The sequence below is a fragment of the Rhipicephalus microplus genome, chromosome X (genome assembly GCF_043290135.1).
Source record: "Rhipicephalus microplus isolate Deutch F79 chromosome X, USDA_Rmic, whole genome shotgun sequence".
Lineage (NCBI taxonomy): Eukaryota > Metazoa > Arthropoda > Arachnida > Ixodida > Ixodidae > Rhipicephalus > Rhipicephalus microplus.
In genome coordinates this window covers 385,151,625-385,177,500 of record NC_134710.1, presented here as the reverse complement: position 1 = coordinate 385,177,500, position 25,876 = coordinate 385,151,625, and the positions used below count along the sequence as shown (strand labels likewise).

The following is a 25,876-nucleotide window of genomic DNA, read 5'->3' as shown; positions in this document are numbered from 1 at the left end:
ATCCAGGCTTGATGTCGGGAAAGCAGTCGCGTTAATACGACTTATAAAGAGTTTTGAAACAGCAAAAGAATAAGCAGTCATAGCACAATGAATAGCAAAAGGAGTGGGTCGTACAATGCTCTAACCCGTTACAAAAGCTTGTTTTTGTTCAGCTATTAACTGTGGCGCATACCCACTTAAGGCATAATTCGTTATCACCGTCAGCCACTGCATGAACAATTGGCACAAAATTTTTTGCAAGTGTTTATTGTATACTATGCTTCTCAGTAAAATGACTAAAAATAGCGTAGGAAACGCCGGCCTACTCCCCCAAAAATTTGATTGTTAATGCCCTAGTTATCAAGCAAGTGGGCTTGCCGTAGTTGCCAGTGAGTGTTTTAAAAAGCTCTGAAACGTCGCTCTTGTAGCTTTCGCTGTGACTGTGCTGCGCCTTCCACGCAGGCCTGGCGTTGTTTTTTTTTTCATTTATGGACAACACCTAGTTTGTTTTTTTTTTACGAAACGCCACTGACATGATTTTGACGACACGGACTCTTCAGCCGTTTCGCATTAAAAATCAATCATGATGGAAAGCTATTTGAATACTCTGGACTGATTCATATGCGAGTTTTAGCGTCCCGAAACCACCATATGCATATGAGAGATGTTGTAGAGAAGGGCTCCGGAAATTTCCGCAACCTGAGGTTCTTTTGTGAGCACCCAAATCTGAGCTTACGGGCATACAGTAATTTCGCCTTCATCGAAAATGCAGCCGCCGCAGCCGCTATTCAATCCCGCGACCTGCCAGTCGGCAGCCGAGTACTTTAGCCACTAGACCACCACGGCAGGGATTTAGAACGTAGAACTTTCCTTCCTCTATCAAAGGAACTCAATATAAAATGTTTACTACAGAATGTCGTGCCTCACGTAATAGTTATATAGTAAACTGTCGTCAATCGGTACATATGTAACCATTATATAACTGGCTATGCATATGAACCTATTTGTCATACCCCTATTTGCAGGAGAGCGAAAGATGGCATAATTGTGGCTACAATTGCACTTTGCAGTCTCCATACTTATTACAAAGCTGTAAAATATAGGTTTATGGAGAATTGTAATAGACATGGTACTCAACAATCAAATAGATGTTTTCAAAAACTAATTCTATTTCAATTTGTTGCTGGTTTCGTGCCAAAGAAAAAGCACAAGCGTGAGAGGCAAGAATTTGCACACTTACTTGATACCACATTTTTTCTTTTTGCCTTCAACCATGAAGTCGCAAATCTGGTCCACTGACAACAGCCTCAAGAGCTCTATGTCTTCCTTTCGCAGTTCATCGTGCAGGGAAGCATCACTGTGGGAATACGTACAGTACAGGTTCATTTGGAAATGTTGCTATTATAACACCCGCTTGAAAGCGTCAGTCAAACCAAGAGTCTCCAAATTGAGCAACAACCCTGCTAAGACAAGTTACATTGAAGCTATGAACAGAAACAGAACAAAAGAGTTTCGTGATAGCCTAAAAACATGAATGCAATATTCATTTTGGGAAATCATTAGTTTTGACCTCGAAAATGGTTGATTGCTTTGTGGGGTTTAACGTCCGAAAACCACCATATGATTATGAGAGACGCCGTAGTGGAGGGCTCCGGAAATTTTGACCACCTGGGGTTATTTAACGTGCACCCAAATCTGAGTACACGGGCCTACAGCACTTCCGCCTCCATCGGAAATGCAGCCGCTACAGCCGGGATTCAATCCCGCGACCTGCGGGTCAGCAGCCGAGTACCTTAGCCACGAGACCACCATGGCGGGGCACCTAGAAAATGGTAAATTTGCAAGCAGGGCCACTTAAGCTTTACGGGAATCGAACATACTTTCAAATATGCCTGATTCTCGTACCAATGGTACTACTTGTCAGAGAGATTAGGAGGAATATCAGAAGGTTTTTAGATATTAACATCAGGTTCCCTACGTTGCACTGGCGTGTGTCTATGGAAAGGGGGGGGGGGGGTAGTAAAGAAAAAACACACCAGTGCTCACACAGAAAGATTCTTCTGATTACATTGTTCAGAAAGGCCGGTCGATCACAAGAAGTGCAGGAGCGCTACCAGTGCCTTCGGCAACATTGTGTTCCGTTGACGGAATACTACTTTCTTCGACAGAGTTCAGTCATGCCACTTGTTGAGTTTGTTGCAAAGGAACTGTCGTGCGGTGTACTGTGGGTGGTAGCAAAATATATGTATAATTGTCACTTCATTGCTACATTGGTCACACGTTGCGGTGTATGCTACACCAATGCAGAACGCATAGAGGCTTTGTGAAACGCGACGCTGAACCCAAGTCTACGCAAAGCGATGAAGTATACGCTACTTGAATTTAATTGTAACCAAACTTGGTATTGTGGCTTCTAAGGTTCAGCTGTTCCGTAGTACGGATCCGTGATTTTACGCACGAATGGATTATTTGTATTTCTCGTACAATAGAAGCAAAGTGTGCTATTGAAGTGCCACTACAAATCAGTTCTTTTCTGGAACCCAGGCATTGCAATGGTAATATTCCTTTGAGTAAAGAATTATGAAGAAGTCAGGAGTCTTGGGCTAAGAATAAAAAAAAGTGGATATTGATTCACGATGCGCCTTTACTGCTTCGCCAAAAAATGTGCGCGGTCGGTCTCCTAAGTAGAGAGGCTACGTTATGGCGGGGAGTTCGACTAAGATGTCTCATGACTCATGAGTGTCTGAAGCTTCTACTAGTATGTTGGTCATTAATGGTGGTCTCTAAAGACGGTTTTAGTCGCCCCTATTATGCATTCTTAGCAAACACAAAAGATGTAGTGCTGAGGCCTGGACACTTTCTACCTTCTGTAGGATCGAATAGTTTTTATTTGTTAATACATGTCAGATGCACCATAGGAATTAGAGAAAAATCCTGCAATATAGCAGTTGTAGTCACTCCCGGCGTTTCTCCAGCGAAGAACTTGAACAAATTAGATACCTGTCAACCACTTTTTTATGTATAACATCAGGGCTCTATTAGATGTCTGGCAGCTATATGGCCAAGGGGCCTGTACGATTGAATGTAAGGCGTTATATGGTCGTTTATTGTTTCATTGTAGCTGTATTGGTTTTCGAGAAAATGCCCCAAAGGCGCATTTGTCAGAGGAAATATCTACATCTCTAACGTAGGTAAATAACAGATTGTGTGACAACTCTGAATACGCACTCGCCACTGTGGGCGCATAACAGCAAACGTCCAACTGCAAATGTTGCCGGTCTTACAGGCAGGTGCACACGCACAGCAAGTAAAAGCAGGTTAAATCGCATTGGGCTCAGTACGCCACCCTGGAGAGTACCACAGTAGCTGTAACGTAGAGAAGTTTGGCAGTCATCGGTGGTAAAAAATAAAAAAACGCCCAGGGAGCTTTATAGCCCTGGAACATCCGACTATCCGCTCCTACTTCTGTGAGAGCGATCCCTTCATGAGTGATGCCATACGCGCGAGATTTGTTTCTCTGGAGGTATACCATAAATCCTGGTGAGTGGGAACGTTTCCTTGAATTGTAGCATCAATCACATGGTCACATTACTGGAGACTGGGAAGGCATCATTGGAGCTAATTACATCGTAGCGCCCGATAGCACTGGCCAGTTGCGTGTGCAAAGTGATGGAGAAGACGGTACTTGTACGTTCAGAATTGTACATAGAGCGTCAGAACAACTAAACGGTTCCTATTAATTTCGACATAATCGTTCATCGACTGACAGCGTCGTCGATCTGGTCACCTGCGTACAACGTGAAATATGCAGTAAACATCTCTGCACTACGTGTCAAATGCGATGTCATACTTACTGGGCGATTTGAAAACTGTTATTGAGAGACTCCACTTATGTCACACCAGTCCCGTTTATTAGGGAGGCGATCGCCGGGCTAATTCCAAGAGCCGAAGTATCGGCCCCCCGAACCGCACCACGAAAGCGTGGACAATTTAGAAGTGGTCCTTTTTGGCGCGCCAGCGGACGCCGGCTGTGGCCCAAAGAACAAGTCAGAGCCGAGAGTTGATCAACAAACAGATTATATTCTCAATAATGGCAGATCGAAAATAATACACAAAAATGCACACTCCACAATAGTTGCATACAATATGTCACCAATCAAACCAATCAATCAACGTACTACACAATACAATCAGCCACACTTGAAACAACGGACACGGACAACAATACGCACTACAATGCAGTCGCATGCATTGAACAACCAAGACACTTAAAGACTAAAGAGATAGAAAACCTATTCAGTCCAAAGTTCTTGGAACCAAAGTCGAGATGATACTCTTCCGAGAATCACTCACTCAAAGTCCAGCGTTGTTGTCCCGCAGCTCTCGAAGTTTCTCTTCCAGGAAACCTCGCCTCCTCAAATTGCCACTCTCCAAGCTTCAAACTTCTTCGCCGGAAATCCGTCGGCTTCACACACGCAGCTGTTGCCCGCGTCTTCGCTCGATAGCGGTAAACCCACGCTCTTGCCTGTAGCTCGAGCCGTCCCTACGGACCAAAACTTCGCCGACTACACGACGGACTCTCTACGCACTCTGGCGCTCACTTCCGTCTCCTCCTGTTCTGTCACTACGGGCAGAACCTTCGCCGACTACACGGCGGAATTCCTACGCGCTCCGGCGCTAACTTTCCGTCTTCTCCTGATTTCTCGTCTCGGCCGCTCGATTAAATACTTTCCGCGCCACCTTCCAGAACGTTCTCATTTCGTCGGCGCGATGCGCAGCGAAGGCTGGGGAGAGGCACGAGACGGTTCGACTGCCCTCTCCGGAGAATGATTCACTCGGTCTGACCCCGCCTCCTTCGTTCTAGAAAAATCGCGGCCTTGCTGGGCCGCCGATGTGGGGTGAGGAGGTTCGTCTGTGAAGCCATGCTTCTGCGGGGAGAGCGCGCGCCCGGGAGCCTTGGATGTTTGCTTTCTTTTTTTTTTCTTTTTTACCTCGCGGCGTTTCTTCCGCCCGTTGTCGCAAGGATTTGGCGGCGCGCTCTTTTTTAGCGCTCGTTCTGTGACACTGCCCCCCACTTTAAGAATATTATCTCATAATATTCAAGACCACACAAACGAGCGCGAAAAGTCACCACACACTCTCACAGACTGTAACACCATCAGTCGCTCATGACACTTCACATTCACAATAAATCACTTAATACAATTGTACATTGTAATTCAATTAAACAACACGTGAAAACACAACCACAAGCACATGAGTACAACACTCCACCACACATTCCCAATAATACAAATGTACAAAGTTCTCTCACTACAACAAAGGTACAATACTATACATCACATCACAGCACAACACTTCGACACTTGTGACACAGGATACCACAACATTAACACAACATATGGCACTCAACACTGCCAAACACATTCTGCTTTGACCTTAGCACTTATCCTGTGTACTTTGAACTGCGCTTGCGCCCCTTTTTGCGGTGCTCGCTCGATCTCTTCTTGTGTTTCCACGTTCCCTTTCGGCGAGCCCTTTCCAACGACGATATCTGAGGCGTCGTCTCAGCCATCGTTGTCTCTTCCGACACCGTTAACGCGTCATTACATTCGACGGGTCCTGTGTTTATTTACCCGCTTGATCATGCCCCTACTTTTTGCCCGGCTGGCCAACTCCGTCTCCTTTACACTGTCAGTCGGTTGAGGTCGTGCCGACGTACGTCCAGTTGCTCGGCCTGTGAACTTATTCGACACGATCGTCTTCTCCTTCGCTGTCTCTTGCGCCGCAGCTTCACCTTGGGCTCTAGTGAGACCCGTCACGGGATGCTCCTCCACTGTATCTCGCGGCCGCTGTGTTGGCGAGGGCTCTATCTTCGGGTCTTCTCCCAAACATTCTGGATCACTTGGCCCTCGCGCCCCATCGATGTTTCCGATGACAAGGTCATACAGGGGGGTCGTCATGCATAAAGCAGTAACCTTCCCGCTGAAGTACGGGGTTTCCACCTCAATCTCTGCTTCGGGAAGCATCCGAGCTGTACGGTCAATTAGGCAAACCGGTTTCATTTTGCCTGTTAACTCACTTTCCCGTACCAAATTTCTCCGCACGATAACAGTGGAACTGCCGGTATCTCTTAACACCGTAATCTTTTTGCCCGCAACTTTTCCAGGCAGCGTTGGCATTCCTTTCGTAACACCGTTTGGCTGTTTTGACATTACAGCACCCACAATAGGAATTTTCTCCCCATTCTTCAACTCTACGAATCCATCAGTGACGGCATTATTATCAGATTTCGGTGCTGCTTGCACACAGGATACCTGGTGAGTTTGACTCACTCCGTTCCGACATGCATCTGCTTTGTGCCCAGTCTGACCACACTTAAAACATTTCACTACCGTAGGGCTCGTAAAGATCGTTCGACAGTTTTTCGCGCGATGACCCACTCGGTTACACAGAAAACATCTCTGCATGCTCTCTGGTGCACGCTTCTTTTCTTCAGGAGCCAATTTCTTCGAATCATCGGGACAATCCTTCTTGACCTTGGCCAAATTAGTTCCTCCTTGCGCTTCTAAGAATTGATCAGCCAATTCAAGCATTCCTTCAAATGACTCCGCCTTCCTCTCTTTCAAATACAGCGACAGGCTTGGGTGGCAACTAGTAAGAAATTGTTCTTTAATTAGCAGCTCTCTAAGCTCATCGTACTCCTGTGCTGTCCCTGAAAGTTCAATCCATCTGTCGAAATAATGGCAAAGTCGGGCGGCATACTGCGTAGCCGTCTCACCATCAGCTGGCTTTCCTGTCCGAAATCTGTCCCGGAATCCTTCCACAGTGAATCTAAATCGCTTCAACAAAGCCGCTTTCACCTTTGCGTAGTTGGCTGCATCGGTCGGCGTCAGCCTACCGTACACACTGAGCGCTTCACCACTCAAGCAAGTACTCAAAGCAGTTGCCCATTGCTGTTCCGGCCAATTCTGGCTCCTCGCAATCGTCTCAAATCGGTGGAGGTACGCGTCTAGGTCGTCCTTCCTTTCATCAAACGCTACGAGCAGCTTGCTTGGGTTCAAGCGGAAGCCGTGATCTTCCCGTTCGCTGCTTTCAACTCTAGCTTGGACGGGAGTTTCGCTTCGCTGTTGCAAACGGAGCCGCTCGAGTTCCATCTCGTGCTGCCGCTGCCGTTCCCTTTCAGCCATCTCCGCTTCTCTTTCCTCTCTCGCCCTTTCGGCTGCCAACTTTTCTCTCTCCAGCTCTAACTTCAATTGCTGCTCTCTTTCTTCCTTCAGCTGTCGCTCTTTTGCCTCTCTTTCTTCTTTCAGCTGTCGCTCCTTTGCTTCTCTTTCTTCTTTCAGCTGTCGCTCCTTTGCTTCTCTTTCTTCTCTCGCCCTTTCAGCGGCCAGCCTTTCTCTCTCCAACTCAGCTGCCTTTTCTTCCTTCGCCCTCTCTGCCGCCAACCTCTCTCTCTCCACCGCCTCTTTCTCCTTCTGGCTTACCCATTTCCGTAGTTCGGCGCCGGAAAGACCCATCTTCTCACCAAGCGCAACTAACTTTTCGAGATCCATTGTGTCTCGCAACTCGCAAATACAACCTTGCCGCGTGCAAAAAGTATCTGCCTAAATCAGTCTATCGGAACACTCCCCTGCACTCGTTAACGAGAACACTGAACAACACACAAGATCGTTCCGATAGCACTATCAACAACTCGAGGCTCTTTCTCACTACTTTGGACACACTGTGCACCAAAAGGTCCTGTCGCGGACGCCAGATTAATTGTCACACCAGTCCCGTTTATTAGGGAGGCGATCACCGGGCTAATTCCAAGAGCCGAAGTATCGGCCCCCCGAACCGCACCACGAAAGCGTGGACAATTTAGAAGTGGTCCTTTTTGGCGCGCCAGCGGACGCCGGCTGTGGCCCAAAGAACAAGTCAGAGCCGAGAGTTGATCAACAAACAGATTATATTCTCAATAATGGCAGATCGAAAATAATACACAAAAATGCACACTCCACAATAGTTGCATACAATATGTCACCAATCAAACCAATCAATCAACGTACTACACAATACAATCAGCCACACTTGAAACAACGGACACGGACAACAATACGCACTACAATGCAGTCGCATGCATTGAACAACCAAGACACTTAAAGACTAAAGAGATAGAAAACCTATTCAGTCCAAAGTTCTTGGAACCAAAGTCGAGATGATACTCTTCCGAGAATCACTCACTCAAAGTCCAGCGTTGTTGTCGTCCCGCAGCTCTCGAAGTTTCTCTTCCAGGAAACCTCGCCTCCTCAAATTGCCACTCTCCAAGCTTCAAACTTCTTCGCCGGAAATCCGTCGGCTTCACACACGCAGCTGTTGCCCGCGTCTTCGCTCGATAGCGGTAAACCCACGCTCTTGCCTGTAGCTCGAGCCGTCCCTACGGACCAAAACTTCGCCGACTACACGGCGGACTCTCTACGCACTCTGGCGCTCACTTCCGTCTCCTCCTGTTCTGTCACTACGGGCAGAACCTTCGCCGACTACACGGCGGAATTCCTACGCGCTCCGGCGCTAACTTTCCGTCTTCTCCTGATTTCTCGTCTCGGCCGCTCGATTAAATACTTTCCGCGCCACCTTCCAGAACGTTCTCATTTCGTCGGCGCGATGCGCAGCGAAGGCTGGGGAGAGGCACGAGACGGTTCGACTGCCCTCTCCGGAGAATGATTCACTCGGTCTGACCCCGCCTCCTTCGTTCTAGAAAAATCGCGGCCTTGCTGGGCCGCCGATGTGGGGTGAGGAGGTTCGTCTGTGAAGCCATGCTTCTGCGGGGAGAGCGCGCGCCCGGGAGCCTTGGATGTTTGCTTTCTTTTTTTTTCTTTTTTACCTCGCGGCGTTTCTTCCGCCCGTTGTCGCAAGGATTTGGCGGCGCGCTCTTTTTTAGCGCTCGTTCTGTGACAACTTATATAGCACTTTCACCGGTGCACCTTAGGGTGTGCCCCACTCGATACACTGGTAGAAGGAGGAGCGTTCATGATGAATCTACCAGCACGATAATGACGTGTGAAGACTAGAAGCGCAGAGCACTATTTTGACGAAGCGGCCTCACTAGCACGACCACGTAATCGATTTCGATGGTGCCTTTGTCGTAGCTACCGAGGCATATTCATGAATGGGGGTTTTTCTTCAATTGTGGTACAGCAAGAACACCTTCTAGAGCTTTAAATGCTCACTGGGCTGTTTAGCAAATCTACGCGCATGACCTTCACCACGCGATGTACAGAAAGAACCTAAAAGTAAGAACGACGCAACATCCGCGGCCTTTGTAGGTAAACCCCAAGGGAACCGAGCGCACCCTCCCATTTTGAGACTCGCTTCCCAGCTTCCGCGAGTGCTACACCTGCAAGGCTAGAGCGTCGGGAATATGGTCGCCATGGTTTCGCTGCCAGGCCTCCTTGACTGGCGCAAGCCGCGTGTTGGTTTTGCCTTCGCGGATACGCGTGCCTGAACTGCCCGTACAATACCTTCCCCTTGCGTGAGGGTAGAACACGTCACGGTGCGCCGCCAATTTTCATAGGCTGCCGGTGACTGCCCCTCTCCCAGTAGCTCGCGTTGGTCCGACGCTCTTCCCATGCCTGGCGGATGCTCGTACGCCGCAACGGAGAAAGTCGTGCTCTGCCTTTGTGGGGCAATTTGTCGTTTGCGCGGCCCGGAGGTTTCCTTTTGTGTGGTAGCCGCGGTTATGCAGTAGAGTGCACTCTATCGGTCTTGCGGAGTTTCCCTGTCGGCCTACAAGCTCGTGATTTTCTCAGCTTGCTGTATTTTGGTTAAGTAAATCCGTCTTCATTGATGACCTGCCTGGAGTGCTAGCTGTGTGCTGTATCGGAGAATCGGCGCACTCGGCCGTAGCGTCTTTGTGCGCAATGGCAGTGGACAATACCAGAATCCTTTCCAGTCGCTTTTAGCGAAACGCTATCTCCACAATCATAAAGGAGTGACCCAGCCAGTTTCGGAATTTCAGGCATTTTAAAAGAACACTAAATAGAAACATGACTCACTGTATTAGGCAACTGATATTTCACAATTGGAAAATCATCACACTTGCTTTGACAAGATGGTAAGCTAGAAAAAGAGCAGAAGAAAAATGCCGGTGGCGAAGCTTCTTTGAAGTTCTCCTACCAAACGCCATGACATCGCAGTTTTTCACGGCGTCTACGGGGTGCTGTGCGGCTGAAATTGCTACAAATGAATAATTGGTATGTGGTGTTTAACGTACTGAAACCACCATATATGATTATGAGAGACACCGCAGTGGAAGGCTCCGGAAAATTTGACCACCCGGGGTTCTTCAACGTGGACCCAAATCTGAGCACACGGGCCTACAGCATTTTCGCATCCATCGAAAATTCTGCCGCAGCAGCCGGGATTCAATGTCGCGACCTGTGGGTCAGCAGCCGAGTACCTTAGCCCCTAGACCACCTCTACAAATGAAGTAGGTTGTGTATTGAGGGGCCATAGACGTACCGTTCCACGTTTCACGGCACTTAGTGGAGCAATGCCACCCAGTCACAGCGAAAACATGAACAGCGACCTTTCAGAGGTTTTTCTAAACACTGAGTAAATGCTAGAAGCGGACTTGCTGGGTACCCACTACGCCATAAATAATAAATATTATTTTTCATAGTAGGCAGGCATTCAATATACTATCCTTTATTTTTGGAGAAGCGTGGTATTCGCTAAACACTTGTAACGAATTTTGTGTTGCGTTGAGTGTCTGATGACGATAAGGAATTTCGAATCATGTGGGTATGTGCCACAGCTTAACAGGTGACGAACAAGCTTTTGTAGTGTGTTCGGGAATCAGATGACCCACTGGTTACGCGATTCACATTGTGCGACTCGTGGTTGTTTCTTTGCTGTTCTAAAACGCTTTATTACTCAAATTAACGCGATTTCTTTCCCGACACCAAGCCTTACTAAGGCAAGCTTGCCAACCGAGTCCCAAGCACCGGCGTCGCCCAGCTCTAAAATACTGGGCTCACGCGCAAAAATCGGGTTCGAATGTCAAGTTGTCACCGCATGTCTTTGGTGTCCTTAATTTGAGTTTTACAGTGAAAGCTTTTATGAGATCAGAACATGGGGCATGCGCGGCGCCGTAGCCTTCCGCCGTCGCCGATGTACGTAACCAGTATCAAGCGAAAAAAAAAAACTGGGTAAAAAAACACCTATGGCACCTGGGTCCACTGCGTGCCTGCCCAGTATTCTACCAATGATTCGCGCCAGTGCTTGAAATTCAGTAAATAAATAACACCAATGACACAATCGGATTCAAACCCATGTCCACTGCGTGCCAGCTCAGTATTCTACCACTGAGCGACGCCAGCACTTGGAACTCATTTGTAAACTGGCCTTAGGCAGGCTTGATGTCGGTAAAGGAATCGTGTTAGTGTGAGTAATAAAGGCCTTTAGAACATCAAATGAACAGCCAGGCGTCCCACAACGCGAAATGCGTAACGACTTGATTATCCAATGCTCCAACTCAATGGAAACATTTTGATTACCTAATACAGTAGCGCATACACAATTCCGACATATTTTCTAATCGTCGTCAGCCGCTGGATAAATAAATTACACAAAATTTCCAATGAGTGTTTAGCGGATACAATGCTTCTCCAAAGAACTACGAAGAACCGCATAGTGAATACTGGCCTACTACACAAGATTTATTAATATCTATAACGCAGTGCGCACCTTAGCAGTCTGCATGTATAGTATCCTAAAGAGTATGCAAAAAAACTCTAAAAGGCCGCTCTTCTAACTTTCGCAGCGACTGTGCTGCACGTACCACACATATGCCTGGCGTTTTTTTTTCTTACAACGAAAGCTGTTACGAGACTAAATCGCGGGTCACTCACGGCGCCATAGTTGTCCGCCACCGCCGTCACCACTGGTGTCCGACACCACTATCGCAAAATGAGAAAAAAAAACTACCAATGAGCCATTGGTATTCTACCAATGAGCCACGCCGGCGCTTCGGGCATGTTCGCAAACTTGCCTTATGGAGGCTTGATGTCGGGAAAGTAATCGCGTCAATATGAGTAATAAAGCGCTTTAGAACAGAAAACACCAATCATGCGTCACACAATGTGAATAGCGTAACGAGTAGGTCGTCCAATTCTACAGCCTACTACATAAGCTTATTTTTGATCACCTATTAACATAGGTGCATATCCTCTTCAGGCATAATTGCTCATCGTCCTCAGTCACTGCATGAACACGTGAACAATTGGCACATTGATCGATTGATTGATTTATTGACTGGATGATAAGTGAGGTTTAACGACCGAAAACCACCCTATGATTATGAGAGACGCCGTTGTGAAGGGCTGCGGAAATTTCGACCACCCAGGGTTCTTCAAGGTGCACCCAAATTCGAGCACACAGGCCTCCAGCATTTTCGCTACCACCAAAACTGCAGCCGCCGCTGCCGGGATTCCACCCCGTGACCTGCGGGTCAGCAGCCGAGTACCTTAGCCACTAGAACACCAGGACGGGGCTGAAGAATCGGCACAAAAGTCTTTGTAAGTGTTTAGCGGATACAACACTTCTCAGAAGCATGACGAAAAATAGCATAGCGAATGCTGGTGTACTACCCACCGGTAGCGGTGGACAACTACGGCACTCAGCGTGACCCGTGTTGTGATGTCATAACTGCTCTCCCGGTGAAAACACCTTGATATTTTTGAATTCGAAGACATGAGCAGGAAATCTGACATCGACGAAACTGATATTCATTTTATTCTCTGTTAGTAGCTCCCTGATGAGAAGATTAACGACATTAGAGTTCTCAAAGCACCATTTACCTATCTAAACTGATTCCTTAGCCTCAGTTTCACCTTAAACTGTCAAGATTACTGCCCCCATTAGCCTTTTCGTAGCCAGGGGAAGGTTAAGAAACATCAGAGCCCGGCGAATGATTTCGGCAAAATGGTTCACGTTTGATTGCGTGTAGCAAGATCACTTGTAAGAGATTCGCAAACGGTGACGGTAAGATGTTAGACGCAGAGTGCTTCTTACTCTTCAGGCAAATGTGAAGTGTCGGCATCTCCCGGCAGTTCTTCATATTCCTCTCGCAGCCTGGATGTCGAAGGACGACCGTAGCAGTGAGGATCGACTGAAAGGCAAAATGTCTCTTATTAGAGATTGGTGAGTGGTAATGAATTTTAAACAATTGTCGTTAGTGAAATGCTGGAAATCATGGTTTTGTGAGTCTGCCTATTGATCGTTATGGGCCATGGTAGTGGATTATCGAAAGGGTCACATTTCAAAACGGCAAATTTAGTAAAGAATTTCGCTTCACGAGTTACTGCATATGCTGCTAGTGAACTCCCTTCTACGAACGTCGCTATAACGATTATTTCTGAAATTTCCAGTGATTTTCCTATGTGTTCTATAAAAATGGTTCATCTGAATGAACTTCACAATAGTGAATACTTCAGATGATGAAATTTCCATGAACTGCGCATTCGGGCTCATATTTGAAATCATTGAAGTTTTGCGGTTGTAGAACTGGCATAGACAATGCGTGCCACCCGCATATCACCGATTCATCAGCGGCAGTGCCACATCGCTTAAACTGGGCTACATTCACGCGTAATGCTGCTGCGCAGGAGACAAAGAATGGCAGGCCTGCGCAGTACGCGCAGGACAGTCACAGCCAAAGCTTGAAGAGGGGCCTTTTAGGGCCTTTTCAAAACACTCATTGGGTAACAACTGCAAGCCCACTTGCTTGGTACCCACTAGGGCACTAATAATAAACTTCTCTGTGGTGGGCCGGCATTCGCTATACTTTTTTCGTCAGTCTTCTGGGAAGCGTGTTAGCCACTGAACACTTGCAAAGAATTTTGTGCCAATTGTCCATGCAGTGACTGACGATGGTGAGGAAATATGGCTGAAGTGGGTATGCGCCACAGTTATTAGGGGAACACGAACAAGCTTTTGTGATGGTTTGGAGCGATGGACGGCCCACTCGTTACGCTATTCACATTGTGCGACGACTGGTTGCTTTTCTGGTGTTGTAAAACACTTTATAAGTCGTATTAACGCGATTGCTTTATCCGACATCAAGCCTGCCTAAGGCAAGTTTGACAACAAGTCACAAGCACCGGTGTAGCTCAGTGGTAGAATACTCGGCTAGCACCCAGCGGACCCGGGTTTGAGCCCTACTCTGCGATTCGTGCTAGGTCATCCCTGCCTAAAGCAAGTTTGACAACAAGTAACAAGCACCGGCGTAACTCAGTGGTAGAATACTGGGCCGGCACTCAGCGGACCCGGGTTCAAACCCAACTATTTCATTAATGCAAGGGGGTTTTTTTTCTAATTTAGCGCGATGTGGTTACGGACACCGGTGGCGGCGGCGGACAACTACAAGTGCACGTGACCCGAAAAATGATCTCTTAAGAGCTTTCGCTGTAAAACAAGCCACGTGCACCTTCAGTACTTGCGCCAATCTAGGAGCAGATATCGTTTACAGTGTTCGCCCAAACCCGAAAATAACAGTGCGACAAATAAGTCATAACGACTAAAACAGGTTCAAACCAGTATCTGCAGTGGAAATTAAATATAGGGTATATTACAAATTTACGAGACTAGGTGTCACAGCAACAAGCTGTGCCAGAGGCAGTGCACAGAAATCTGCTCTCTGGAAATTGGTACTTTCTCGGGCTGTAAGAGTAGCAACCGAAATTAAAATAAAAGAACTTTGTTCTGAACAATTTGCCTCGCGCACCTTTCAGCTGAATTCTGCTGTGTCCAACGCTGTTCCATTATTCAGTGTAGCACGCTTTCATTTAGGGAAACTAGAAATTTGTGTGCCTAAAGTTCACTGAAGTGAGAGTTCAGTCTATGTTTCAAACTAAAGAAACGGGAAGTCTGGCAGATCAAGGAACACGTACTTTATTAGTGTGTTCGTATTTCAACATATTCCAACATAAAGTGCCGAATAAGAGTATAAAAAATTTGCGAGAGCAGAAACCTTGCTCATTCAGGATGAATTAGGTTTTCATCGTAGTCCCAATAAGAGATACTTTAAAACATATGGCTCATAGCATGGTAGGTTTTCCTCCGAGCCCAGTTTTCTTCGCACACGCAGTTTACAGATCATCCGTATTCATTTGAATGCATAGGCGCAAGCGCTATTGTTTGAAGGGTCCACATTCAGTTAAACTATAAATTCAGCGTGAAGGTTGAAAGCGATGTTATTTCGGAGCAGGTGAACGCACAACAGCGCAGGCATACCCAATATTTACGTGTACAATTAACATGATAATGCGATAACGGTGAGTCCTACTGTTTAAAACGATGCTGTGAGTGTCAAGCTCTTGTATTGCTATTATCTAGTGTCAAGCGTTGCTTCCGCTTCAACCCGAGTATCTTCCAAAAAGATGCATTTTAACGTTGTTTTTCTTGCAATTTAAAAATATATGCACACATGTCCTAGTGATCAAAAGCAGTATCAAGCAACAGTATTTTGCCGAAGTGAAAAACTAACTTTACGATTTCAATTAATGAATCAAATACAGGAATCACCTAAGAGATTACAATTTAGTTTGGCCAGTTCAGGAACATGTGGGCGATCCATATGAAGAACATCAAGGACGAAAGATGTGAGTACAAGTCCCACTTCAGCTGCAAAATTTTTTTTTATTTACTATATTTCATTTTTTTATTTAGAGTACCTTACAGAGCCCTCGAGGGGCATTGTGTAAGGGGGGCGGTACAGATAATATGTTACAAAAATACATATACGTAATATCTACACATACATAGGCAAATAATTAATATAATAGAAAATGCAGTTCTACTTATGAACATGTAAGCAAAATACATATTAGAAAAGTGAGTTACAGTATGTGAAGGTGAAATACAAAAAAACTTATGACAGTAACTACAACCTAGCAATAGTGCAAAAACAATCGGCAACACTCCTAGAAACACTGATCATTACGAAGATGCGATAGAGCAGTTTTTGGTGCATAAGTATTTTTTAAGAGTATGATAGAACTTTGTGTGGTCTTGTTCTCACGCAAGATCATTTGGCAAATCATTCCACAAATGATTAGCTCGTGGAAGATCCGTCTGGTTGAAAGTGTTAGTATTGCCGTACATGCGTGATAAGCTAAAGGTGTTATGTAGTCTGCTCGAAGTTCGATGTGCTAGATTAAGGTGAACAGATGGCATCATGCTGGTGGGGATGAGTTTGTGAAATAGTGATAAAAGCGAGATGTCGTGGCAAATTTTCAGTGGCTCGAGTGCAAGGCTATGTTTAATCTGTGTTACGCTGGACGGGTAGCTGTGATTACGCACTATGAATCGACTAGCTCTGTTCTGTATACATTCTAACTTATCTATGAGGTATTGCTAATATGGTGACCAAATGGAGGATGCGAACTCCAGTTGAGGGCGGATTAGAGCAAGATAAGCCAGTTTGCGCACATCGGAGGGAGCACTGTATAGATTTCGGCACAGAAAACCTAATGATCTTGATGTGTTGGCACAGATAGAAATGATATGTGTGGACCACGAAAGTGTTGAAGTTAAGTTACTGACAAGTAGAGTGATCCGATGCTTAAATAATGAGTGGTACAGTGACAATTGTCTCTTGGAATATAGAAATATATTTCCAACAAATTTTCAGTTTACCATGAGAATGTAACTGCATCAGCGTTCTGTGAAAATTAAAGACCGCCAATCTCACTTTGGAAACACTGGCTCCACTTTTGAAAGACCACATAACAGTGCCAAAGCAAAAGTCTTACCTAGTCCTGAAGAAACGCAGAATTGGGAAAATCGACACCGTGACGGACCTGTTGAAAAGGATAGTTATTTTGAATGTCGAACGAAATAATTCAAAGTACCCACACAAGCGCAGATACTACGGAATGGAATAAGTACAGCTTGCTTCTTTACGACTACCCTAAAATTATTGAAATAAGAAATAAGTGACGACCACAGTCACACATCCAAGTATTGTGAGAAGGAACGACATTTCGCTAACACAATCTCCTCGAATAGAAACTAAACAGTGAGATGCGACTCGTTATTGGCGAAAGTTGCACACAAACATGGTGGCAGACAAATGTAATGAAGTCTTGAGATCATACCGCAGAGGTAATCCACCAGAGTTCGGGTGTACATTTCGATTCCCCCAGAAAGCGTTGCTGACCTGCATATGTGCTGGTGACAAAACAAAATACGCAGTTATGCGAAGTACATTGATAACAGAAGTATAGAGGAGAGAACAAAGTTGGGTAATATTGTCTTGAATATCCACTTACGTATCAAAAGCAGTCGGCAAGCACAAAACTGTCGGTGAATTGTTTTTATAAGCCACAGCGTATAATCTAGCGCATTGAAGTTCACTATTCACTAGACCCTCAAGCAGTCATCGATAAGCTGATTTCATAAGATCTGCCAGCAGTTGTACCTGCCACAAAAAGTGCGCCATGTTGGTTGACAGGACCTCAATGGTCTCCACAAATTCATACGTTATCCTAATGGTGGCTGCCGCAGCGTCAGCCAAGTGATAACGGCGAGATCGAAATTCAATCGAAGACTTGTCGTTAGTGGATTGGGCTTTGATTGGAGGGTCCTACCAAAGAGAAAGAGAGTTGCAGTTTGAAAGCATTACTGCAAGCATTAGTGATCCGCAACCACTTGTTTTATGAGATGTTAACTTCTTTCCGCAGGAAAAAAGGGGGACATGTTGCTGTTTTTTTCGGTGTGCCGTGCGACTGAAAATTAGTAAGAGAATGACCATGAAAATGATTCATTTCCTGTCTATGCTAATGTTAGTCGTCGAGCAGTTGACCAAAAATTCTCAGCTGTGTTGCAGTGTTTTCATTGTCGATTGCCCCCTCGTTTCCCTGCTGCTCTCATTTGCATCGTGTCAAATTGTACTACAGACTTTTTTTTGTTCTAGAAGGTATTATAACATTTGCAAGAGTAGAATGTTTTGGCGATATTGTTTGTAATTCAGAAAATATACTAATGACAACTTACACATTCAAAAGATGGAGGTGAGTATTGTTCAGAGAAGGTACATTTTGCAAAAGGAAGTAAACATGTAATAATACATTTTTAAGCATCATTTCGTATTAACATGTGATTTGGCTCTCAATCATTCCATTCGAAATCAGGAACGTGGATCAATATGTATGGGGCACGTCGTTTAAGCACCTATAAAATAAATCATTGTTCACTGAGCAATCCAGAAACCCAACCTGCAGATGCTATACCCATTATGTGACGTGTACATGACAGCGAGCCATACCTTTCCATCGTATAATATGACGGGAACGACAAATCGGGTGCGTGCCCTGGCAACTCGCGACTTCTTCATGTGCATGCGAAGTTCTTGTGCGTCTTCTTGATGACCGTTCCTAAAAAAAGGACACCATCAGAGTGAAATAACTAGACTATTCATGGGGTAGATTACATTCTGCGAGTATTCCCATATATATAATGGTAATCTACCTCTAACCTTCAAAAGGAAGGTAAATGACAGCTGCTTTGTCAGTTCTTACCTAGTGCATCTCTTTGTAAATTAAACATTGCGTATGTAATGTTCATATAACAACGTTGTCGATTTGTGTATGATAGTACGGTCCATGGATTCGTTGGTTACTCGACCATGTGCGAGCAAGCTTCTCTAACATGATTCATTTTCTGGATATGTCGGTTGATTTTCTAAATTCTCGCTACGATGTTCGCACATCTCGCATAAGGCCAACGACAAGGGCAGCCAAAAGCTTTTCATGCTTTATATATATGCGCACTGTCTTTCGTAGATTTGAGTGTATTAGTGAATTATGCATTCTAATATAAAGAACAAGGTACAGTGCAAATATCTCACAATGAAGAAAGAATTTGTAGCAGCTAAGATGTGACAGTTCATGCAACACAACCACACTTTACGTATAAATGGCCTTGACCACAACTAGCAAATACGCGGTGGAAATCAAAAACCTTTGAACATAGTCACCTTCTTTCAAAAGCACTGCTGCTTCACTTGTGGGTACAGTGATAAAAAAGGATTACCGCATTCCTTCAGCACTAAACCATTAGAGTTGCTGACTGACTAGCAAAAGTAGTTAAGGTATTGACAAAAACGACTTTCACTGTACTGTACAACTTGGTTGTGCGTCAGGATTCTAAACTAATGATCTTGAACACATCTTGTAAGACCACTTTTAATAGATCGCTAGGACACACGCTACCCACCAAGCAGTCACAATATTTCGTACAGTTACTTAACACCTGTGGACTGCGACATTGAATTTAATTGCTAGCTTTCATGACTAAAAGTTAGCATAATTGTTAAACCGTCGTGCAAGCTTGTTGAACCAAACTGGGTAGAGTGCATTTTTAATACAGCGCAGAAAATTTCTTCCTGCATCTACTGTTCATTTCGTATGGCTTAATGGCACATAAGCATTTAAATCTATATTGCGCCAAACATCATGTATAACTTGTTAAAAATTGGGTGTGCTCAGTGTGTTCTCTTCTGAGAAAGCACAGCACCAGTCTCTGCTGATTAGAATAAAAACCTCTGTCCTCTTTCTAAAAATCAAAGTAGACAATCTAAGCAACAATACATAGCTAAGTGCACAGTGAGCTCAAACGTTTTCTATTAGTTCGGCTTCCCTAAAACAAAAAGCAAGCATATCCACGAAGCACAAGTGAACGAAGGGACAATGCACCACGCAACATACCGTGAATCATCCGTGAAATTAATGTGTTTAATAGGTGTTTCCGTGCTATTGCAGCTTCGGGAGCTATCCGCTCGGGGTTGGACTGGCGACGGTGTCCTAAGAGGCACTGCATGGTGCGCCTTACTAGAGTGTACTAAAACTGCGCACTGTACCCTTACGTTCGCTTCCTTCCAAAACGGCGGAACGAGTGCGGGAACCGCGTGCTTGTACGAGTGACTTCTGGTGGCATTGTGCTCTAACACAGTTTATCAATCCGATTGTTTTTCTTGTGGTGCCTCAGAGATGGCGCACCTGCGCAAAATCTGCTGTAGATGCCGGACGGCAGTTTATGAACAGAGGGACATTGTGTGGTATTAAGGTGCTTCGCCCCTAAAAGTTTAGAACCCGTGATGCATTCACGAGTGCGTCTTTCCTAAAATTAGTGCTTGGTGAATTGGTATGCGTTTGCTGTAGAATGCGGTTAAAACTTTTCTCTGTTTCAAGTTCTAGACAAAATATTGGTATTTGCACATGCTGCGCATTTGGGGTTGTCTTATAGGGTATGTGCACCCTGTGCTGCAGGAGGTGGCATAGTAGCACTTCCCTAACACAATTTTCATATCTGCAAGAGTATTCCTTTGACTCTGGTTTGTTATTAGAGTCATTCTTCCGCACAGACTAACTTTTCTATAGTTTACTATTTGCTAATTCACGCGGTGTTGAGGGGGTAAATTTATTTTCTCTATTTTTTGAGAAAAACTTGTGCAACATCTCCGTTGTGAATACCACGGACTACAACGTTGTCCCGATTCCGACATAAATTTATATTCTGTCCTCGTGTAGTGGCATTTATTACATTGTGTATAATGTACCACAGTAGTGAGGTTGCTGTGTTTCTTGAGCAAATGCATTTAAGGAATTTTTGCATATAATTTTGTTTCGAAAGCTTCCCTGTAATATGGTATTGCGGCTACACAAATAGCGCAATATTCGCCAAAGCATATCAATGCACACTGAGGAAGACAGTGTTCTTCCCGGTCTCCTTGTACCACTGTATTTCCGACACATAGACGATCTTTTTCAGACCATTGTTATGAAAGCTCGCGATGCCACTGTTTTTCCTCCAGTGAATCATGTGTTCTGATGGGGTTCATGTTTTACGGGACTGCGTTAAAGAGAGGTCACAGGCTGAGGGAACGCGGAGCCATGAGGGGGTGAAGGATGATGTGTGCGGGCCAGGCCAGGTAATATCTCCCACATGCGAAGGTTCTCGCAGCTAACTTCAAAACGTGAGAGCAGAGGACAAGTGCTTTGTGGTTTGTTGTTGAACTGTTTTTAGGGGCGAAGCTCCTTAGGGCGTGGGCTGTGCGTCCCCTGTATGTAGCCACCTCTAGTTTAGTTCTTGCAGTGTTCACTAGATGGCGGTACCGTCTCCTGTATGTAGCCACCTCTCGTTTAGTTCTTGTAGTGTTTACTAGATGGTGGTACTTGTAGCTGATGATGAAAAGATGCAAGATGTTATAAACTAGAAAGCGGTACTTGTAGTTGATGAAAGACACGAGATCTTATAAAATAGTAATGATGTCACATATGGCGCGTGTCATTGGTTGAAGGCAATCGTTCGATTTAGTGCGGCGACGTATGCTAGGGGGAGCGATGTAATAAAATCGAGTGGGCAAAATGTACAGAGGATTCATGGTTTACCAGGTTTACCTCCGGAGCTTCGCCCACTCATCATTCACTTCGTGGATATGGCGGCGCTTTTTTTTAAAGGACAACTTGTTACTAGAGCACATCAGATGTATCTGGCTATGAACCTTACCTACATTATATGCGCACTGGTAAGAACAGATGTACTTCATCATCACTATCACCCCACTGCAGGGCAGAAGCATCTCCCATTATCCGCAAATCAACCCGGTATTACGTTTTTTTTTTTGCTGTCACGTTAAACCTGCGAACATTTAAATCTAATCGGCCTACCAGATTTTGTTTCCCCTTCGCGCGTTTGCCTTTTCTGGAAATCCAGTCACCTACCCTTAATGACCAGCGGTTATCCTGTCTTCGTGGCACGTGCCCGGGCCATGGAAATTTGGTCTTCTTGATTTAAACTATGCTATACTTAACCACGGTTTCTTTTCTGACCCACTCTGCTCCCTTTTTTTTCTCTCTTAACATTCCACCTATCATTTTTCTTTCTATCGCTCACTGCGTACGTCATCCTCAATTTAAGCTGAACCATCTTTGTAAGCCTCCAGGTTTCTGCTCCGTAGGTAAGTACCGGCAAGATGCAGCTCTTATATACTTTCCTCTTGAAGGTTAGTGGCCGATTAGCATACATGATTTGAGAATGCTTGCCTTTTGGGATGAACCCCACGCTCGTACTTTCTAACAAAGTTTCTTTTTATATAACTGCTAGATGCAGGAGATGCTCTGTATGACCCACATCTCAAACACCGTTCTGAATTGCGCATTGGGTCTAGCTTTTCTTTAGGATGATCCTTGCGTAAAAGACGTCAATATAGCGGTACTGTAAGCGTATACGATAAAAAACATTCGAAGTGCGACAGGTGGCACGAAGCATTAGCTTGCACTGATTTTGCATTGACGGAGTACTGTGATGCCATCTATGACTTTTGCTACATTCAATATAATGCTTTAAGAAGAATGAAACTGCCAAAGCTTCATTACAAAGCAGTTATTGCAGATTTTGTATGTTAGGAATAAATTAGTTACACAATTATTCACTATTTTTTTTTCTTATCAATATTTAGGTTATGCCTCAAACAGGTTTCAAACAAATATTCTTTAAAATCTCCTGTACATTTAGGACTACAATCAGACAGAATTTTCTAACACTTTTCTTCAAGGTATAAAGTTTTGGAGGGCTTGACAGCATACCCTTTAAAATAAAAATGCACGCAATTCAAATGCAGCTTCATTACTATGAAACCTCCCGAATTGCGTAGCGCGGTCACGCAGTGATTCCTGCTCGTAGAGTACCTTCCGCTCCGCTTACCACACCGTCGGTGACGGCAGTGCTTGAGGTGAGCATATAGGGTTTCCCCGTCCCCGGTATAATCTTGTTAGGAAAATTCGAAACTGTGTGTCAAATATGTGCACTACTTTCTGATGCATTTTATCGGCTTCCTGTTTTTACGGCAGTTTACACCTTATGTCTTCCCCACAGTCATTCCGGGCTTATTCCTATTTTAGATGCAGCTATGAAGCGGTGAACAAGTGGATGTGGGAGGAGCTAACGTGTTTTTAGTGACCCTAAATTTATCCTATTATTTTTTTATTATTTCTGTTATCTATACATTCGAGACCTTACTTGTTATTTTAGATCTATTTTGATCTATAATAGCCTTGTCATGGTCTGTGTCGAGCGTTTTACTGCAAGCATGTTTATGCCACATGAGAAGCAGATATGGACGACTTGCCTTGCTTCAAGGGGCTCCGCAGAGAAACAGTGGCGTGTACTATCTTATAGGGGGCTATTTCCTGCCAATGTATAGTAGCTATGTAGTAAGTGGAAGTATTAGTTGTTATATTTGTACCTTTACCGTCATGAGTTAGTTACTACCGGCGGGGAAGAAATATTACAAACTAGGAACTTGACAGTCATGAAGCTCAAATAAAAAAGTAAAAGTGTATGGTGTTGTCTTTACACGTCATAATCGTAGTAAATACATACCACAACATGATATTAACATATATGCTCGATGCATGAAGAAACCACAATTCGTAAAACGCAAACATATCCACGCGGATAATATTGAGGCGTCTACGAGAGAAATATTCGAACTGTAAAGATAAGTTTACATACATGACCCACTGTGGAGTTGCCCACCTTGTACAGGTGAGCAAACTATGAACGAGGATTTAGGTTTGACGTTTTATACCTGAAGTTTTATACCTTACAATGACATATCATTATGGCCAGAACTAGAACAATTTTGAATTCATCGTATTCGGGAAATCAATTTGCCAAAATTTCTTCGTAATACTTCCACCATGACAACCTCGGTAGTCGGTCAAGATAGTAACGTTTAATAATACGTCACGTATGTAAGTACGAATCTTAGTAGCTCTGATTCGCGAAGAAATCGCGACAAAGTTTACAACCTCTCATAAATTTCTGCAGTAGGCGACATTATTATTATGTGGCATTCTACGCATCAAAACCACAGTATTATTACGAGGCAAGTCAAGAAGAGGACGTTAGCAAGACGTTGTAAATTTGTTAAGGGGTAGCAAACACCGCAATTTCTACTTTTGTACTACCTTTTTGCTTTATGTGCAGGCAAGTCGTGACAAAAGTTTATGCTCTGCCAGTGCCAACCTACTCTGACACCGCGGCTGCAACTCGTGCACATATATTACTTCGAAATCTTTGAGTGGCTAAATGCACTTTTGTGGCAGCCGTGCGGGGCATGCCGCAAAAGAAATTGCAATATAAATCAAATGAGATGAGCGAACCTTATCAGTGAACGATCGCAGGTAAAACAAGAATTCAAGCTATACGCACACTCCCATGTTCGAGTACATGAAGGAGGTAGGGTGCGAAAAAAGATTCTTGAAAACTGACATTTTGACCAGTCAGTTTACCGGCGCCTTGTAACAGTGAGAATGATTATGGGGAAGGACGATATCAATATGAGGGATGGCGCAGTGAAGCACTGCGGAAATTTTAACCAGCTTCAGTTCCTTAGCCTGTATGCAGCTAAGTCTAAGCACTTGAGTTGTGAAGAAAATGGAGTTCACTTCTGAAAAACATGAACCTTTTAATCGTTGACGTCAGTTTACGTGGCTCATGGGACTGGACTTCTTATAGTGACTCAGGCTAACGGAAACGCCGTAGTGAAAGGCTCCGAATGGTTTTCCCACCAATTGTTCTTAAAAATGCATTGACATTGCGCAGGGCATCTGCTTAGTAGCATTTCGCCTTAAATTATATGTGACTACTGAAGCCAGAACTGCCCCCTCCCCCATATTTCGAGTCACAAGCCGGGCAAGGTAAACATTGGGCTATGCCCCATGGTAATTGCCTGAAGTATAGGTTTTCATAGGAGCAATTCTTAGGGCTAGTTAGGCATGAGAATGTTAGGTAAATAACTGAGAATTTCACCTTAAATCTTTATTTTTATGTTTAGGAGCTGTCATGTTGCTACGAAAGCCACTGAATTATGGAGATATGGATTATATTTCTGGAGACGTTCGGCAAGGTCTCAATACCACGAATGAGATCTTTCTTTTAACACCATTTGATATGTGGACGGGCCTAAGCAGATCATCAATGTCTGATGCTTCTGACTACGGGCCCAGAGACACCTCGTGCAAAAAAAACAAAAAAAAACTGAATACATAAGAAAATGACAACTTGCCCGCCATCCCGATTGCCATCACTATGAGCAGGAAGTGCCAGGGCCACTATCTTGTTGGGATACGTGGCGCTGAGCTCCCCCCGATCATTGTCTATGATCTGTGCACAGAGAAAAAAAATCATCGATGATTACGGTACTACGCAATTTGAATTTCGAGCGCAGATGTTTAGGCGTTTTAGTTTCATAACTTCAGACACAACATTTCAAATAGAAATGTATTTTCGAGTGGTTTCTGTTGTATTTCACCTGTTATTGTATCATTGCCCTCCTTTTTCAATGCCCGACAGGGACTACGGTTTCTTCCAAACAAATAAAAATGTGGGTACTATCGGTATCAAATGAAACGCGAACAGCGGAGCGCGTGGCACAAGCCTTATCAATGGCATAGTGCGCGCCGTCCACCAGTCATTTACACAGTAAGGCCCGCACATCCGGTGTGGCAGCACTGCGCGATCCCCCTATAGTACAGCATTTCTGCTTGTGTTCCAGGTATGGGATTTGAAAGAAACAAAAAAACAGACATTAAGCTATTGCAGTCAGAGGCTAGTATTGTAGCATGGTTTATCATCACGGAGTCCATGAAATTTCTGGCTAATTCTATATATAGTAGACAAAAGTCGGTTCATAATGCTTGCAATTTCACACCGTTTCACTTCGGGCCGGTAAAGCGAAACGTTTCGCGCTCTCTTCCGAACAAACACTCGGCATTTAAAGTTGAAGTGTTGCGTTTTCGGGTCGGTCTCCGAAAGAAGGGTGCAGGTGAAGCAGCACTGGCGAACG

General features: G+C 44.7%; 1 protein-coding gene across 2 annotated transcripts in view; it reads right to left on the bottom strand.

Annotated features, from left to right (window-relative positions):
• The window catches only part of LOC119161925 (phosphatidylinositol-3,5-bisphosphate 3-phosphatase MTMR14), a 107,903-nt gene that overhangs the window by 46,829 nt on the left and 35,198 nt on the right, over positions 1 to 25,876 (bottom strand). For both annotated transcript variants that reach the window (XM_037414421.2, XM_075880069.1), the window contains exons 3-8: positions 25,097 to 25,194; positions 18,290 to 18,398; positions 17,121 to 17,193; positions 16,776 to 16,823; positions 13,036 to 13,132; positions 1,220 to 1,336 (exon numbers count right to left, since the gene is read on the bottom strand). In XM_037414421.2, coding sequence (XP_037270318.2) covers positions 1,220 to 1,336; positions 13,036 to 13,132; positions 16,776 to 16,823; positions 17,121 to 17,193; positions 18,290 to 18,398; positions 25,097 to 25,194 — 542 coding nt within the window. The remainder of the gene's footprint in view (positions 1 to 1,219; positions 1,337 to 13,035; positions 13,133 to 16,775; positions 16,824 to 17,120; positions 17,194 to 18,289; positions 18,399 to 25,096; positions 25,195 to 25,876) is intronic.